This window comes from Mirounga angustirostris, unplaced genomic scaffold (genome assembly GCF_029215605.1).
Source record: "Mirounga angustirostris isolate CCGP_5_RB_7025 unplaced genomic scaffold, mMirAng1.0.hap1 SCAF_1, whole genome shotgun sequence".
In the NCBI taxonomy this organism is placed as follows: Eukaryota; Metazoa; Chordata; class Mammalia; order Carnivora; family Phocidae; genus Mirounga; species Mirounga angustirostris.
In genome coordinates this window covers 159422446-159437880 of record NW_026991709.1, presented here as the reverse complement: position 1 = coordinate 159437880, position 15435 = coordinate 159422446, and the positions used below count along the sequence as shown (strand labels likewise).

At 60.4% G+C, this 15435-nt stretch overlaps 1 protein-coding gene and 1 long non-coding RNA gene across 2 annotated transcripts; one reads left to right on the top strand and one right to left on the bottom strand.

Annotated features, from left to right (window-relative positions):
• Positions 1-3100: 3100 nt before the first annotated feature.
• On the bottom strand, positions 3101-4610 carry LOC123864021 (histone H1.10). Its single transcript, XM_045904228.3, has one exon. It carries the CDS (start codon positions 4219-4221, stop codon positions 3580-3582), a length of 642 nt encoding a protein of 213 aa, XP_045760184.1. The 5' UTR covers positions 4222-4610; the 3' UTR covers positions 3101-3579.
• Positions 4611-6159: 1549 nt separating this feature from the next.
• LOC135364444 (uncharacterized) lies at positions 6160-14425 on the top strand. The gene is made up of 3 exons (XR_010411559.1): positions 6160-6435; positions 8644-8846; positions 9150-14425. It is a non-coding gene; the product is annotated as an uncharacterized LOC135364444 (long non-coding RNA).
• Positions 14426-15435: the final 1010 nt, after the last annotated feature.

The following is a 15435-nucleotide window of genomic DNA, read 5'->3' as shown; positions in this document are numbered from 1 at the left end:
AGTGTGGGGTCAGGGCAGAAAATACAGCCTTCCCAGTCCCAGCACCAAACCAGCAAGACCAGCTTTTGAACACCTTCCTCGCTGGGGCTGTCACAAGGCTGAGATGTGACCCGTGCAGCCTTCCTCAGATGTGCCAGTGCCTGGCACACGCCGAGGGGTCACATGGGGCAGGTCACGGCCATCCATTCTTCAACTTGGGGTGCAGGTCAGTGACGTGGGACCCATGCACAGGTGCAGCTCCGCTGAAGGGTCCAGTGAGCACCCTGAGAAGAGAGGAGGGGAGGGGCCTGTGGGTAAACAGTGGGACACTGGGAAAGTCCTTTCAGAAGAAGAACAATTTAAAGGAATGACAAGGTCCAGGATGTGAGCATGGGAGGGTAAAGTGAGTCAGAGGAGTGAGAGATCAGATTGCAAGTGACAAAAACCAATTCCAATGAGCCAGCGTAAAAAGCAATGTATCAGCTCATGTGGCAGTCAGGTCTAAACTATCTTCAGGCATTGCTGGATCCAGAGGCTCTGTTAATGTCCTCAGGTATCTGTGTCTCCATTTCATGGTTCCAGCTTTCTGTCTTGGCTCCTTTTTCAGATGCGCTCTCCCTGTGATTGACGAAGATGGCTACTGGCAACTCTGGCCCCCTTCTCCCTACCTGAGGGAGAGAGCACCTCTTTCTCAGTAGCTCCAGGAAGAGTCCCAGGATTGACTCTCATTGAACTCACTGGGGTCAAGAACCTATTCCTGACCCAATGGTTGTGGCAAAGTGAACAACTGAACACTCATTGGCCAGGTCTTCAGTCACGTAAACATTACTGGGACTTGAGAGTCAGATCCCCAGAGCCAGGTGGCCTGAGAGTAGGGTGGCTTGGGTCCCCAGAAAAATATGACAGTGTTCTTTATTATCAGAAGAGTGAGAGGCCTGCCCTCCAGAGGGCTGGTCCACAGGTGCTCCAGTGCTCCCGGATAAGGTGGGTCTCAGGATGGAGAAGACAGCCAGCTAGGGGCCCAAGTGTGCAAGGAATGGAGCTGGGAGACGGAGAGAAGTGGGGGCAGCAGCATCAAAGTGGGAGGCCACTGGGAGAGCCAGATGGTCTGAGCAACAAAGCGTGGATTTGGGCGGGAAATAGGGAAAGGCAGTGTGGAATACGAAGGACCTGAAGGGCACTTTGGGGCCGTGGAGCTCAGGAGATGTCTGCAAAGGACAGATGGTCGGGGGTGGGGGGCCTCTGGTTAGGAGGGGCTCAGGGGAAGGGGTGCCACTCCGTGTGACTTGTTGCACACAGCAGGCGCACTGTCCATGTGCCCGGGCCCCTCTAGCAGCCCCTTCTCAACCCCTCTCAGAACCTGAGTTACCTGGGAGCTGAGCAAAAAGCCAAGTCTCAGGCCCTGGCCTCAGATTGTTGACTTGGGACAACCGGGGTGAGCAGTGAGCCTAGGTGGCATCTGGGCTTGGGTTTCCAATTTAGGGAACAATGAGGGGGTTTGGAATCTGAGGGGTCACATTTAGCTGGTCAGGAGCACCATCCCCCAGAATCCTGGGCAGGCCGAGGCCTCGCCTGGCTTCTAGCTGCTGATGGGCTATTAGCTGGCCCTGCAGGCAGTGTGGGACAGGGGCTGGGCTGGCCCCGTGGCCCTGCGGCAGGGCACTGGGCACCCCCCCCAAAAACTGCACATGGATGAAATTATTACTGATCAGCAAGTGGCTAGGACATGGGCTGGCAGGGTGGGTGGAGCAGTCAGCCCCGGCCCACCATGGTCCTGCTGTCTCCAACCCAGGCCTCCTGCCTGCCTCCTGGATGCCCACAGTTGCCCAGAACCAGAACAGTTGCAGCCAAGGCTAGCATCCCATTTCCTCCTTTGCCCTAATGACAGGGCCCCCTACTGCCATGTCAGCAGGTCTCCATACTCAGGGGGAGGTGTCATCTTGTTCTCAAACCTTCTGCCTAGAGAGCAACGATGGGCAGAGGGACTTGGCTGTGACTTGTCTTCTCCAGTGGCAGGGAAGCTTGTGCAGGGCAGGCGCCTGTGCTGGTTTTGCCCACTGTGTCCTTCGTCACAGCCCAGCCCAGGACAAGGCCGGGGAGACTCATGCTGGCACGGGGCCCTGCAGTTCCCAGAGGCAGGAGGCAGCGGGCAGCAGAAAGAGCACGTGGAGTGGCCACTTGCTCTCTGTGGAAGGGTCTGCAGGGTGGTAGGTGGCTGAAGGGTTTGCCCTGTGACCCCACTGTGTGTGCCAGGGGACGGTAGTGGCTGCCAGACCTGGGTCAGGTATACCAGCAGGCCAGAGGGGCTTCTCCAGTGATGCTCCCTCCCCTCCCCTATTGCCCTTCCCCCACCCCACCTGTAGTCTCTAACACAGAGATCATCTCCGTCTGTCCCCTACCCCCAGCCCAGGCTTACCCAGCTTGGTACATGTACATACTCACTGTTCTAGAACACTCCCTAGCTTCCCACTGCCCCAGAGCCTTCCTTTTGCAGGGTTGTCTTCATAGGAACATTCCTCAAGGGCTCAGTTGGGTCTTAAAATACAACTATCACATATACTGGACACCAGAGTGTCTCGGGGCTGTGGATCATTCTTCCCAACTTGTCCAATAACCCTCCGGTCCGTGTGCACTCCAGATCGGCCAACAGGCGGAGGACCAACGCCTTGCTCAGGCCACACCTCGGGCTGTGCTCAGTGAGCCAGAGCCCAAGGCCTCCACATTCCCAATATCCTCATCGCATCAACACAAAGTCTCAGTGAATTCAGAATTAACTAATCTCTGCAAAGGCCCAGCCTGGTGTGACCTTGTACGTGCTGAGGGGCCCTGACCAGCAAACCCCGAAAAGCCAGGGCTGCCCCCCCTTCCCCCCTTAGCGGGGGCCCGACCACCGATCTTCAGCATCTTTCCACCTCCGCTCACAAGAGCTCTGTCCCTTGAGTCTCCCTCCGGGATCAGCCGGCCGCCCCCTCCCCGCAGTTACCACCCCGTGCGGAGAACTCCAGGCTCCAGGCCTACCTCGCTAACATCTGGGGTGCCCAGGACCCTTGGGACCCCATCCAGCCCAAGCCGCGCGCGGACCGCGCCCATCCCTACTCCACTCGGAAGAAAACGAGAGCGGTTCAAAGGTTTAAACAATTTATTGTGCCCCAAAAAGGCCGGCGGGATGAAGGGAAGGCCGCGCGGCCCGCGCCCCGAGCGATTGTTTGTCGCGCACCCGAAGGCGGAGGGTGGGAAGTGGGGATGGGCGGCGCGGGGGCCGGTCCTAGCGCGCCAGGGCCCCGCCACCCCGCGGCCCCCGCCGGGGCAGGCAGGCGCGGCCGCGGCCATTGGCGCCTAGGGGCCGGTAACCATGGCGACGGCCGTTGCCAAGGGCGAGAGCCAATAGGGGCGTCGCCAGGCCGTTTCAAAAATCTAAAGCAAAAACAACAACAAAAAACGCTACGGCGGCGGGGGAGGGGGGACGAAGAGGGGAATGGAGCGGGCCCCAGGCCCTCCGTGCGGCTCAGAGCAGGGGCGGCGGCGGCCCGGCCGGACAACCGTACAAAACACTTGGGGTAGAAAAACCGAACGCCGGGAAGACCCGGCAGGCCGGCGCGCTCACTTGCGGCCCTTGGGCACCTTGGGGACGCTGGGCTTGGCCGCCTTCTTCACCTTCTTGCCCCCGGCGGCCGCCGCCTTCTTAGCCTTGCTGCCTTTGTCCTTCTTGGAGGCGGCGCCCTTCTTGTGCGAGCGCTTCTCGGGCTTCTGGCCCTTGGCCGGCTTCTTGTCCGCGCGCCGGGGGCCGGCCGCGCCCGGGGCCGCCTTCTTGGCCTTGTGCGCGGCGGGCGCCGGGGCGGTGGCGGCCGCCGTGGCTCCGCGCCGCTCGCCGCCGCCCTCCAGCTTCTTGCGGTTGAGCTTGAACGAGCCGTTGGCGCCGGTGCCCTTCACCTGCAGGAGCGTGTCGTTCTGCACCAGCGCCTTGATGGAGTACTTGAGGTAGGTGCGTCCGTTCTGCTGGTCGAACCACGCCACCTTCTTGGCCTCCGTGTAGATCTTGGCCAACGACGAGCCGTTGCGCTCGCCCAGCCTGCGGATGGTCTCCACCACCAGCTGGCTGTACTTGCCCGGCTGGTTCTTCTTCTTGTTGTTCTTTCTCTTCTTGGATGGGGACAGCGTCGCCGAGCCGCCAGCCTTGGCCGCCTTCTTGGCCGCCCCCTCGGCGGTCGTCAGCGGCAGGGCCTCCTCGAGCTCCACAGACATGGTGGCGAGCGGGTTGGTGGCGGGCGGGGCGCGAAAGCCCGGGGGCCGCGCCGGGAAGAGGAAGGCGAGGGGCCGAGGGGGCGCCGGGGGACTGGGGGCGCGCGGCGGCTCCAGGCGGGAGCGGCCGCGGCCGGGCCTGGGGCCGGGCGGCAGGGCTGGGGCGGGGGCCGGGCCGGCCGGAGCTGGGGATCTCGGGCCGGGGCCGGAGCTGGAGCCGAAGCCGGAGCCGGAGCCGGAGCGGAGCGGGGTGTCGGGGCAGATGGGGCTGGAGCCGGGACCCGGCCGGAGCGGGGAAATATCGGCCAAGGGAGCGCCGCGGCTGCTGCTGCCACTGCTGTCGCCGGATCTCGCTGGGCGTGCGCGCTGCGCTCTGGTGAAGAGGGCGCTCTGCTCCGCTTTTATAGCTCCATGGCGGACCACGTTGAGAACAACAACAGCCTGGTCTGGAGCCAGCGCCAACTTGTGCTTCTTGCAGCCCCTTCCTCGGCCGCTGGCTTCCCGGACCGCGCCTCCCGGGCGCCACCGAGCCCACAGCCGAGCGCCCCGGACAGGGCCCGAGCCTGCGGCGCAGCGGAGAGGCGGCCTGCGCCCGGGAAGGGCTCGGCAAAGGGGAACGGAGGGGTGCACCCTATGCTGCGGGAGCGCGAGAGGAGGGGGGCACCCGGTTTGGGGGCGAATAGCGCGGGTCCCGGGGGAGGCCGCGCGGCCCGGAGCTTTGGGCCCGGCAGCCAAGAGTGCGCCACGGCCACCCAAGCCCTGAGCGCGGTCAGGGGGCCTCTGGCCTGCCCGCAGGACCAGCTTTAATTTGTCCGAACTAACACAGGGCACGCCCTCACGTGGTCGGCTGGGGCAATGTGAAGTGTGCTAGGACATCTCCGAGGGGGGTCTCCACCCGCGTCCGAGGGGACGGCGGCTGGAGGCGCCCTCCAGCTGCGCGCCCGGGGTCTTGTTATGCCTCAGGGGCCTGAGCACCGCCCGGGAGGAAGTGGGGGACGACCGCAGGTGTCTCTCTGCGGACATTTCCCAACCCCCCCCCCCAACTGGCGCTGATGCTCCAAGTGCCCCATTTTGTGCTGTGGAAGTAGCCGCCACCGTTCGCCCCAAAGCCAAATGGCGGTTCCATGGTGGAGCTGGTGGAGCGAGTGTCAGGCTGCGACCCCCAAAGGAGTTCTTGGACAGGGTGGGGGAGGGGAGGTGCTGCGGCCACACCCCTCCCCCTGTCCTATGGGAAGGGCGATGGAGAGCGGGTCCCGGAGACTGCTCTCCTAGCTCTCTCTCTGCCGGTACCAGGCGAAATCCTCCGCGGGGGCTTGTGCAAGTCTGGCGGCTCTGAGCTGGGCGGGGTGCCGCAGAACTGGTGCCGAGGAGGCGCCGAACAGTCTCGAAGCCAAAGAAGCCTCTACTTGGGGAAGCTGACACCATGGGGAGACACCCCGGGAGGAGAGCTGATCCCTTTGGAGTAAGTGATTTTAGGCCCGAGCATGGAGGGGTGGATAGGACGGGATGGTAGAAATTGGGGTTCCAGGGTGGAGAGAGCTGGAGGCCATGAAGTCCGGGAAGGGGAAGCGCGGGGGTGGGGGGTGGTGTTCTGGGCCTTCTACCCCAAGAGGCCCCTGTCTGCACGCACCCTTTTCCCAGAGCAAGCACAGACCCCATTTGCCCCTCAGACAAACTAGTGAATAAAGCCCAGGAGAGGAGGAAATTGAAGCTGGGAAATGTGAGCCCCGGGTGGGTTTTTTTGGAGTGGGAGGGCGGTCAGTGGCATTGAGCCAGAGGAGGACTTTGTCCCCCAGGGCAGTGAGTACAGCCCATAGGAGAAGGAAGATAAACCCAGGTCCCTGCAAAAAAGGCCAAGCCCCTCGCCCAAGAAGGAGGACCCCCCCGCCCCCCCAGTGAACTGTATGTCAAGCCAGGAAAACCTTGTCCGCCAAGGTGAGGAAAGACCATCAGGAATCTCCTAGCAGAGACTGGGGTGGGTTTCTGAAAGCACCTGTTGGCTGAGCCCTGGAGGTGGCTGGGGAGCAGAAAGGTCTTGCAGAGACGGCATGGCTTGAGCAAAAACCACAGGTTCCGGAAATGCGAAGTGTGTGCAGGCTAGGCGACATGGAGGATGTAGTGCAGTGATAGAGAAGCAGTAAGGTGGAGCTGCCGCAGCCGCCGAGGAGTGTCTGTCCAGGAGCAGAAGCCGTCCTAGACGGAGCAGAGGGCACAGAGGTGGGTATGGCACCCCCTAGCACTGTGGACCAGGGTGCTCAGAGCTGGGGCTGGAACAGGGACACCAGGAGGAGAGCTGGCCCCAAGAGACCAGCTGGAGCGGGAGGCAGCCAGGTGACTGGCCTGGAGGGGCTTGAGCTTGGTCTCTGAAAGGTCAGAGGAAGAGTAGAGGGTGATGCCCCTGGTGGCCCCCCAGCATGGGCAGCAAGGGCACCCTCAGACTGATATTTGCCCAGCCATCCTGGAGAGAAGGTCGCTGGAAATGTGAATCTGGAGCTGGCTGCAGCAGCAGCCTGGGTCAGGGCTGTCTTCCCGGGGTCACTGTGGAGGGAAGAGGAGGATGTGGAAATGGTAGGAAAGGAAGAGCTGCTCCATGGGAGACAGAAGAAGAATGGTCAGAGAGGAAGGAGGGACGCAGGTGTGGCTGCTGTCACGGAAGCTAAGGAGGAGAGAGTTTCAAGAAAGAAGTGCCTGTCTGTCACAATGCAGCGCATTCAGAAAGTGGATTGATCAGTCGGCAGAGTGGGCAGTTTCAGCGGAGCTGGAGAGACTGGGAAGCTTCCAGCCTCCGAAACCCTCTGGCTGGGATCTGCCGGTTTTGCCCAGTGTTTTAAAAACAAAAATGAAACGACTAAATTAGGTCCGGGATTGAAAGATCAGGTGATTTCAGATAAAAATGTCTCCAGATTTCAGCTTTCCTTTAAAAAAAAGTCTGAAGATTCACCCCGGGTGGGGGCGGAAGGAACAGGGCCTGAGTAACTGTTACCCCTCTAGATGGGCCAGACTCCCAGCACCTGGTCAGTTTGGGGGGTGTGGCCAGTGTGGGGCAGATGGAAGGTTCTTCAGCCCCGGGGGGAGACCTTGCTGTAATTGGAGGGGAGAAGGAATCAGTGGAGGGCATGGATATTTGCAGGCAGGGCAGTGTGACCCAGGCCATTGGGAGGACGTAGAAGACAGGGCTCAGAGTCCACACCAGCCCTGGTGGGCTCCTTGGCCTGCTCCTGGTGGAGCAGGTGCTTTTGCTGTGGGGAGGGGGGTACTGCCTGTGGACGTGTGGAGCAGGGCTCCGGGAGGCTAATTCTAGGGCCTTGGGAATTGGCAGAGACCAAGTGGTTTCATCCCACTGGCCTCGTCATAACAGATGGGGACACAGGCTTGACAGGCTTGGGGGATGGAGGATAGTGGCTTTGTCCAGTTAGCCAGGATTCTAGGCCTGGGGTTCTGCCAGCCTTCAGGGATGCTTCTCAACCCCCACACTCCCAGGCAGCCCCCCCACCATCACCCTTCTAAGGAAACGCAGGTGGGGAAGGCCTCAAGTAACCAATGAAAAATGATGGAATCTGGAGAAAGAAACATCTGGAAGTGGCCAGGGCCTAGCAGAGATGACCCCCTCCTGCATCCACCCCAGGGCAGACCAGTCTTGGAGTTAAGCTAGGGGCAGAATCAGGGTGGGTAGGTGGGTCCTCTCTCCTCCAGTCCTGGGGCTCCAAACACTGTCCTTACACCGGTGACACCCCATTTATGTCAGCCCTCATTCCCGACTCTCTCCTGACCACAGACTGGCCGCCAGCTGCCTGCCGCCAGCTCCACTGGGATGTCCAGGCACATCTCTTTCCGGGTGGTGGCTAAAACAGAACTCTGTTTTCTCTTGCAAACCTGCTCCTCCCCAAGGTTTCACAGACAGTTCTAGCCCCAAAGCACAGACTCGGCCCCGATTTCTTTTCTCCTCTACCCTCTCATTCAATCTATAGATTCCTGTCACATCTGTTCCCAAACAGGTTCCTCTCCAAGCCCCCGAGGTCTCCACCCTTCCCCTCTGGGCTCTTCAGCCCTCTCCACGCAGCAGCAGATGGAGTGGCTAACACAGAAGTCTGATCTCCTGCATCCCCCCTCTGCCAAAGGGCTTCGGGCAGCTTCTCATCAGATTTAGGATGAGTCTGCACTCAGCTGCACTGGCCTTTTTGTTCCTCACACAGACCGGGGGCGGGGTCCCACCTCAGGGCCTTTGCACTTGCTGTGTGGCGGACTGCAGTTACTCCCATCTCAATCCTTGAGAGCCTCTTCAGGGTAGCCGCCTAGTCAGCCTGGCTGAATACCGCTCGAGAATTCCTGTATCACATCACCCTGCTTGATTTTCTTCATAGCACTTATCATTATCTGACCCTGTTTCATCTATTTACATGTGTACTGGGCGCTCTGCAAGAACAGAGTTGGGTCTGCCTTGTTGCCCGCCCAAGCCCAGCCCTGGGCACACCCCCTGCCTGGTTGCTGCCCCTGCTCACTGCCGCCTGAAGATTTGCCTGCAGCTGCCACACCGCGCCGAACAGTCTTTCTCGAAGCCAAAGGAGCCTCTACTTGGGGAAGCTGACACCATGGGGAGACACCCCGGGAGGAGAGCTGATCCCTTTGGAGTAAGTGATTTTAGGCCCGAGCATGGAGGGGTGGATAGGACGGGATGGTAGAAATTGGGGTTCCAGGGTGGAGAGCTGGAGGCCATGAAGTCCAGGAAGGGGAAGCGCGGGGGTGGGGGGTGGTGTAGCTTGTTGGGTGGTTGGGTGTAGCTTGTTCTTTGGAATAGCTGCAGAGTGGCCCACAGTGCAGCGCTGTTTCAATGTGGGCTGGGGAGTCAGGAGTTCCTGGCTGGGCTTGGACCCTGGCACTCCCACAAACTTCACGTGTGACCCATAGCTCCCCCCACACTACTCTGCCCTCAGCTCCCCAGTTTGTGAAAAGGGGTTGGATGTGTGCAGCGCCCTCCAGCTTTGGCAGCCTGAGTTTGGACTTCTGCACAGAGATGCCCTCAAGAGAAGGGAGGACCTGCAAGAATACAGCCTTCCTGGAGGATGAGACACAAAACAGAGACCCTGTGTCAGGCAGAGTGTGGCAAGTCTGGGTCTAGGATGCAGAACCCTGGGCTCTGGGAGGGCTCCTGTGCTTCTGTCAGCCTCAGTGTTATCATCTGTAAAAGGGGTATCCGTCCTGGAGCTCAAGCGGAGGCACCTCCACCTGGGAGGGATTCAGATGGCCTGAGTGGGAGTCACCAACTCAGGGACTGGATTCAGAGGCCCTGCCGCCTGAGGGCCCCTCCTCAGGGAAGGCCCCGTTGGCTGTTACCTGCTGAGGTTATAGTTGAGGGCCAAAGAGTGTCTCCCCAAAATGTGTTTTAAACCGAGAGGTTGGCTTCATCCTAGGCCTGGACCGGGAGCGAGGGTGGCAGGGCCCAGTTTGGGATTTAAAATGTAAATAGGCATTAAGTACTTTTCAGCATTTAAGGGGAGACAAAGGGAAATTCACCAGGCGAGACTGTGGAGAAGGTTGCCTTTAAGATGCAAATGTGTATTGTGAAGGCCTGAATGGGGACGTTGTTAGGGGCCCTGGCCCCTTGCCCCCTGTGGCTGGGCAGAGGGCTCTGAGGGGCCGGTGGGTCTGACTGAACCCGGGAGAAGCGGCCAGAGATCAAAGGAGTGGACAAGTCGTGCTGAGGCTGAAAGGGTGCAAAACGTGGGGGCTGAGAGAGCTTAGAGTTCCCAGACACCTCACTTGGAGGGAGCTTGCTGACCCCTTCAGTAGGAACTGGGCCCCAGCTCTGCCGGGAGACTGGGACAGGCCAGGGGCCTGGTTCCTAAGCGCAGCCGGCCCATGCTTAGGGCACCAGCAAAACAGGAGCCCCACAGAGGGTTCCAATAGGATACACATTGTTTAAGGATGGAGGTAGGTAGTGCGCATCAGGGAAGAAGCCAGACCTTTGTGGGACCTCACACAGCATTAAGTTTGGTTTTCATTCTGAATTGCATTAAGCAAGAGGGATGGCAGGCCCACGTGCACACGTCTGCATGGGGCCTCGAGGCACCCGGGGACCATGGTTGAGTAAGAATCCCCAACCTAGAGATAAGGCCCACAGAGGCGACAGAGTTGAGGATGATTGGAGATTTGCACCTATCTCCAGAATTGAGCCACCTCCCTCTGTCCGTTCTCCAAGAGCTGTGAAGGCTGCTGGACCGAGCAGTGAGTGGGTGCAGGAGAAGAGGGAGGTGGGGGCCCGGCCAGGCCCTGCTGTAAGTCATGCTGCCTCTTTCCCCAGGTCTTCTTTTCCCCCATTTCTTTAAAAGCCCATTAGTTTTTTCTCAGTAAAGTTACTCGTGGTCTAAAACTCAACGGTGCAGAAGGATGCGAAGTGAAAACAAAGCCCCTGCCCCTCAGTCCCACGGCCTGGACACAGCCCCGCTCCCGGCAGGGGCACGCGGCCAAACGGGCACAGTGGTGCTTCTTGCTTTGTTAACCTGGACGGCTCAGTGGGCACATTGGGTGTAGCTTGTTCTTTGGAAAAGCTGCGGAGTGGCCCACAGCCTGTGCCCGGCGCTTTATTTAACCAGCCCTGTTGATGGGTGTGTAGAGCTGTTTCAATGCTTCCATGACTCTCTTCACTAGCCTGGAAATATCTACGGGATTCATCCTATAATTGGGGTTTTTCTGTCAAAGAGAATTGTCAACTTTTGGCGACCTGTGGCCAGGTTGTCCTCAGAGACTGCCCCTCCCCTGCACCCCCCATTTCCCCTTCCCCTGCCCTGTGTCCCCACCTGGGGCCTGTTTCTGCTAACCAGTGCCACCCCGGGGGGGGAGCACTCAGACCTCAGGATTTGGTTTTCTTCCTTTTCACGTTTTGTAACCCCCAGCTTGCGTTATGTGTGCTCTTCCCTGGACCCCCATCTCAGGGGCCGCCATCACTCCTCAGGGCCTTCCCCACCCCCAGCCCGCCACCCCCACTGCCCCCTCCTGTGGGCTGTGGCCCAGTCTAGCAGTCTGCCTTCTGCCAGCTTTTCTAACTTCACATCCCATTCTTCATCCCTGTCAGAGGCCTCAGCTGCCGCGTGTCTGCCTGGCCGCGCTGGGCTCTGCGGCTCACCAGAGCCCTGACTCCCCCGTCCTGGGGTTCCTGGGGCTTGGAAGTGGGGTCTCTGCCCAGCCGTCCAGCCGTGTGTGGCACAGGGCCTGGCACAGGCGCTCAGAGCTTGGACGAAGGCTGAGGGTTCGAAGGAGGGAATGAGCAGTGGAAGCCGGAAAATGGCTTCTCCAGGCCCCGCCCCTGAGGAGCTGTCCCCGCCGCCCAGGCTCACCCTTGGGCGGGGATCAAGGAGAGAAGCTCAGAGGAGCTGGGTCCCTAGAGCTAGGGGGGCAAGGCCGGGGTGAGAGGAGGGTAGCTCCCCGCCCGAAGCCTTCAGGGGGATTCCTTTCCTTGGGGGGCAGTCCTGCGCCCCCCCCCAACCCCAGCGCCAGCTTACAGGCTCTGAGCGGGGAGCGCCAGCCGGGCTGGGGTCCAGGACCCCGCAGCCTCGCCTCTGCCCCTGTGGGAAGTGCCGGCTCGGAAGGGAGCCTGCCCCGCAGGGCTTGGCTTCCCGAGGTGGGCGATGCCAGAATGGTCTCCCAGCCTCAGACGTGTGGTAGAGCTTGACATCTCTTCTCCACAAGCCTCTGAGGCCCGAGGAGCTGGGACAGGATCAAAAAACCATTCTGGGAGGGGGCTCCGGACAACCAGGACAAAGCCTGACAGAGAAACCACCTTCCTAGGTCTTCCTGCGCCGTCAGCCCGGGCGGCCTGCTCTGGCCGCCGCTGCGGCGCCGTCCCTGTTGGCTGAGGTGCAGGCGAGGGAGCCTTGGCTTTACCTCCCTCTCTCACAAGCAGTCTCAGTTTGTGGACCAACTTCCTTCTTGGGGAAGAACTGAAAGCCCTAACGGGTGGGAGAGCAGCCTGCGGCCCCCTGCTCAGCAGATGGAGTCGGGGGCACCACACTTGCCAGACACCCAACGTTCCCAGGCGGCTGGGGGGTGGGGGGGGCAGTGTTTCTACCTCCACTGTCCAGATGAGGAAACTGAGGCTTCAGAGAGGTGAGGTAATGTCCCTGATGATATCCGGCCAGGAAAAGAGGGCAAAGCACTTGCTGTTTACCCCATCGCAAGTAGCCCCCCTCTGCCACCTCCAGACACTTTCTCATACTTTGCTTTATACCACTTATCACTTTCTGAGATTATCCTGTCTCGTGCCTGTCGTCCCCACTAGAGCAGGGACCCTGTCTAAGTCACTGCTGCATAGGGCCTGGCACATAGTAGGCCCTCAATAAATATTTGTTGAATGAATGAGATGGGATTCAAACCCAGGTCCGGCTGGGAGGCCTGTGCTTCCTGTCACAGCACTGACCCTACACGGGTCACAACTCAAAAGTGTTTGTGCACTGAGCCTAGCAGAGCGGACAGGGACCCCACAGGGTTGTGACACCTTTGAAAACCCTAGTGGAAAGCCTACTGCGATCTTTGCGAGGCTCACAGAATTTTATTTCATAGTTATTTGCTTGTCCAAATTGGGGATCCTGAACTGGTCAAGAACGAGTTAACAAATGCCCTGGAAGTTTCCTCCTGCAATGAGGCGCACCCTCAACCTAGACTCTGCTCCCTAACTGCCATTATCTGAGGGGGGGCCCTGAAGAGTGGGGACGTTATGGCTGCTCTGAGTAGCAGGTAGCAAAGACGGGCCACTTCGGACGGCCACCTGCCACCTGGCTCTGCCACGGCCTCCTCCTCCTCCCCCAAGTTCAATCCAGTCCTTCTTCCACTTAAAGGCAGCCGGAGGAGCTTTTAAAAAGGCAAACCAGAGCTTGTCGCTGTCCTGCTTGGACCCGCCAGCGGCTCCCCCCCCACCCCTCGTCAGGCCCTGCAGCCTTCAGGCCCTGCTGACCTCTTCGACTTTATCTCCCGGCGCTCCCGCCCTCCACGCCAGGCACACCCCGCACGGTGCTGTACTGGGCTGCCGTACCAGGCATCCTGCTGCCTGGTCCCCCCTTCCCGACCACCCCCCTCGTCCGCACTAGCTCCCTCAATCCTGTCATCCTGATTCCTTTTCTCATAAGGTTCCTCTAGCTACGTGAGCTTTATCTGCTTGCTTTCTGTCCCCCTGCCTCCAAGACCTTGTCTGTCTTGTGTAGCATCGAATGATGAGAATCTAGAAATGAATCTAACTCCTGGCCCTAGTCAGATTCCAAAACATATTTGGGGAAGGGGAAAAAAGCCCAAATCAATGCCTAATCTGGAGCCTGACATAAGTAGCTCTCAGAAAATGTGTTCCTTTACTCCCCTCTTATCAGGTCATCTTTCTTGAAAGAGGGGGCCTTTGAGGAATGCTTTGGGACCATCAGGGGATTGAATGGAAGGATCCTTAGCCCATGTCTTATAGTCTCATCTGCCCTGCACCTCCCCCCCCCCCCGCCCCCGCCATTTTACACGAAGAAGCTGAGGTCCAGAGAAGAGGCAGGGCCCACTCGGGCCATTTGGATTATACTCCAAGTCTAATTCCCGGTCCAGTGCTCTTGCCCCACCTGACCCCCTCGTCTGTCCAGTTGAGAAAGCCTCAAAGTGAGTCTCTCTGTTGCCAGATCTTCACAGAAGCCAGGTTTTCCCCAAGCCCCCATCGGATCCTGCCCACCCCTGCTGAAACACTTGGGCAGCTTCCCATCACACTTAGAGTAAAATCCAAACGTCTCCCCACAGCCCAGAAGGCCAGGTGTGGTCTGCACCCTGCTGGTCTCACTCCTGTTCCGACCCCGGCTCCCCATCACTGCTGGCCTCTCTGTCCATCCCTGGGACAGCCAAGCCACACGCCAAGGCAGTGCCATCGTGCTGCTGTTCCCTCTCTTCTCAGACTTTGACGGCCTTTGTCCCTTTGTGCCAATCAAGTTAATGTCCTCAGGGAAGCCCTCCCTAAACACCCCGTCTGAAGTAGGGTTACCCCCCCACACCCCACACCCCACCCCCGCATCTTTCACAAATCACCTTTCCATGTTTTCCTTCACAGCACTTATCACCACCTGAGAGTTTCTGGATGCATAGCCCTAGTTTCCCTGCCCCACCCTAAGATCAGCTGGTCTGGCTTATCACCAAATCCTCTGTACCTGGCACACGATAGATGCTCAATAAACATTTGTTTGAATAAATGAAATAAAAAGGGCCCTCGTGGGGTACAGAGATTTGGCCTGGTCTTTTCTGTCCCACGCAGTAAACTAGGTGTCTGGAGAGCCTGGGGGTGGCGTTGAAGGCTAAGGCGGCATCTCCGCGCCCGCCCGCCGCCCCCCGCCCCGCCCCGCACACACAGGACTGTCAGGATGGCCGAGAGGCGGCGGTTCACCGAGCGAGCATTTGCAAGGACCGCGACGGCTGGCGTTGGTGTGTGCGGTGCATGCAGGCTCCCTGCGCACCGACGGGTGCCCGAGGAAGGGTGGCTTGCGGGGCATGTGGGCAGGACGGGCACGCCAGCTGCGGCCTGAGGGGCGGCTTGGGGTCTGGGGAGCGGGAAGGACCTCCTCAACGCTAGGGTTAATGTGGCGTAGTTCAGGTACGCGACGACCGAGGCCAGGTCCGGGGTGGAGACCTCTGGGGGCAGAACCGAGAGGGTTCCCGGGACACACCGGACAGATGTTCAGTGCGGGCTGCCGCGCTCCTGGCCCTTCTCTACAGGGGAAGCAGCGGTGAGTGCCTAGCCTTTGCCGCGTGCAGCTGCCTCAGTCAGGGCCTCTCCAGACCGGGAGTGGAGTAGCCCCCCGCCCCCCAGCCCCTCCGTGTCACAGGCGCCCCGGGCACTCGGGGGATCGCCTCCCTTCCCGGCCTCTGCCCACGAGGGGGCGCGGGACCCTGCGTTTCTGTCCCGCTGCCGCCGCCGCCGGCGGGCGCCCTGCCTTCCCTCTCCCGTCCGCCCCGCCGCCGCCAGAGGTCAGACCCGCCGGACCAGGCCGGGGTGGCGGCGGCGAGGAGGCAGCCCCCGCACAGGCTCCGCGCGGCCGTTAGGCGTTGGGCGCGCGCCCCGCCCCCCGACGTCACCGCCGCCGCGGCCCGGCCCCGCCCCCGTCTCCACGGAGACCAGCACGCTTCCCGGCGCCCGCCTCCCAACTGCAGTCCCGCTACTGCTCCCGCCTGCGCCTCGCGCTGCTGTGGACGCCGCTGCTGTGCGCGCCGTGAGTC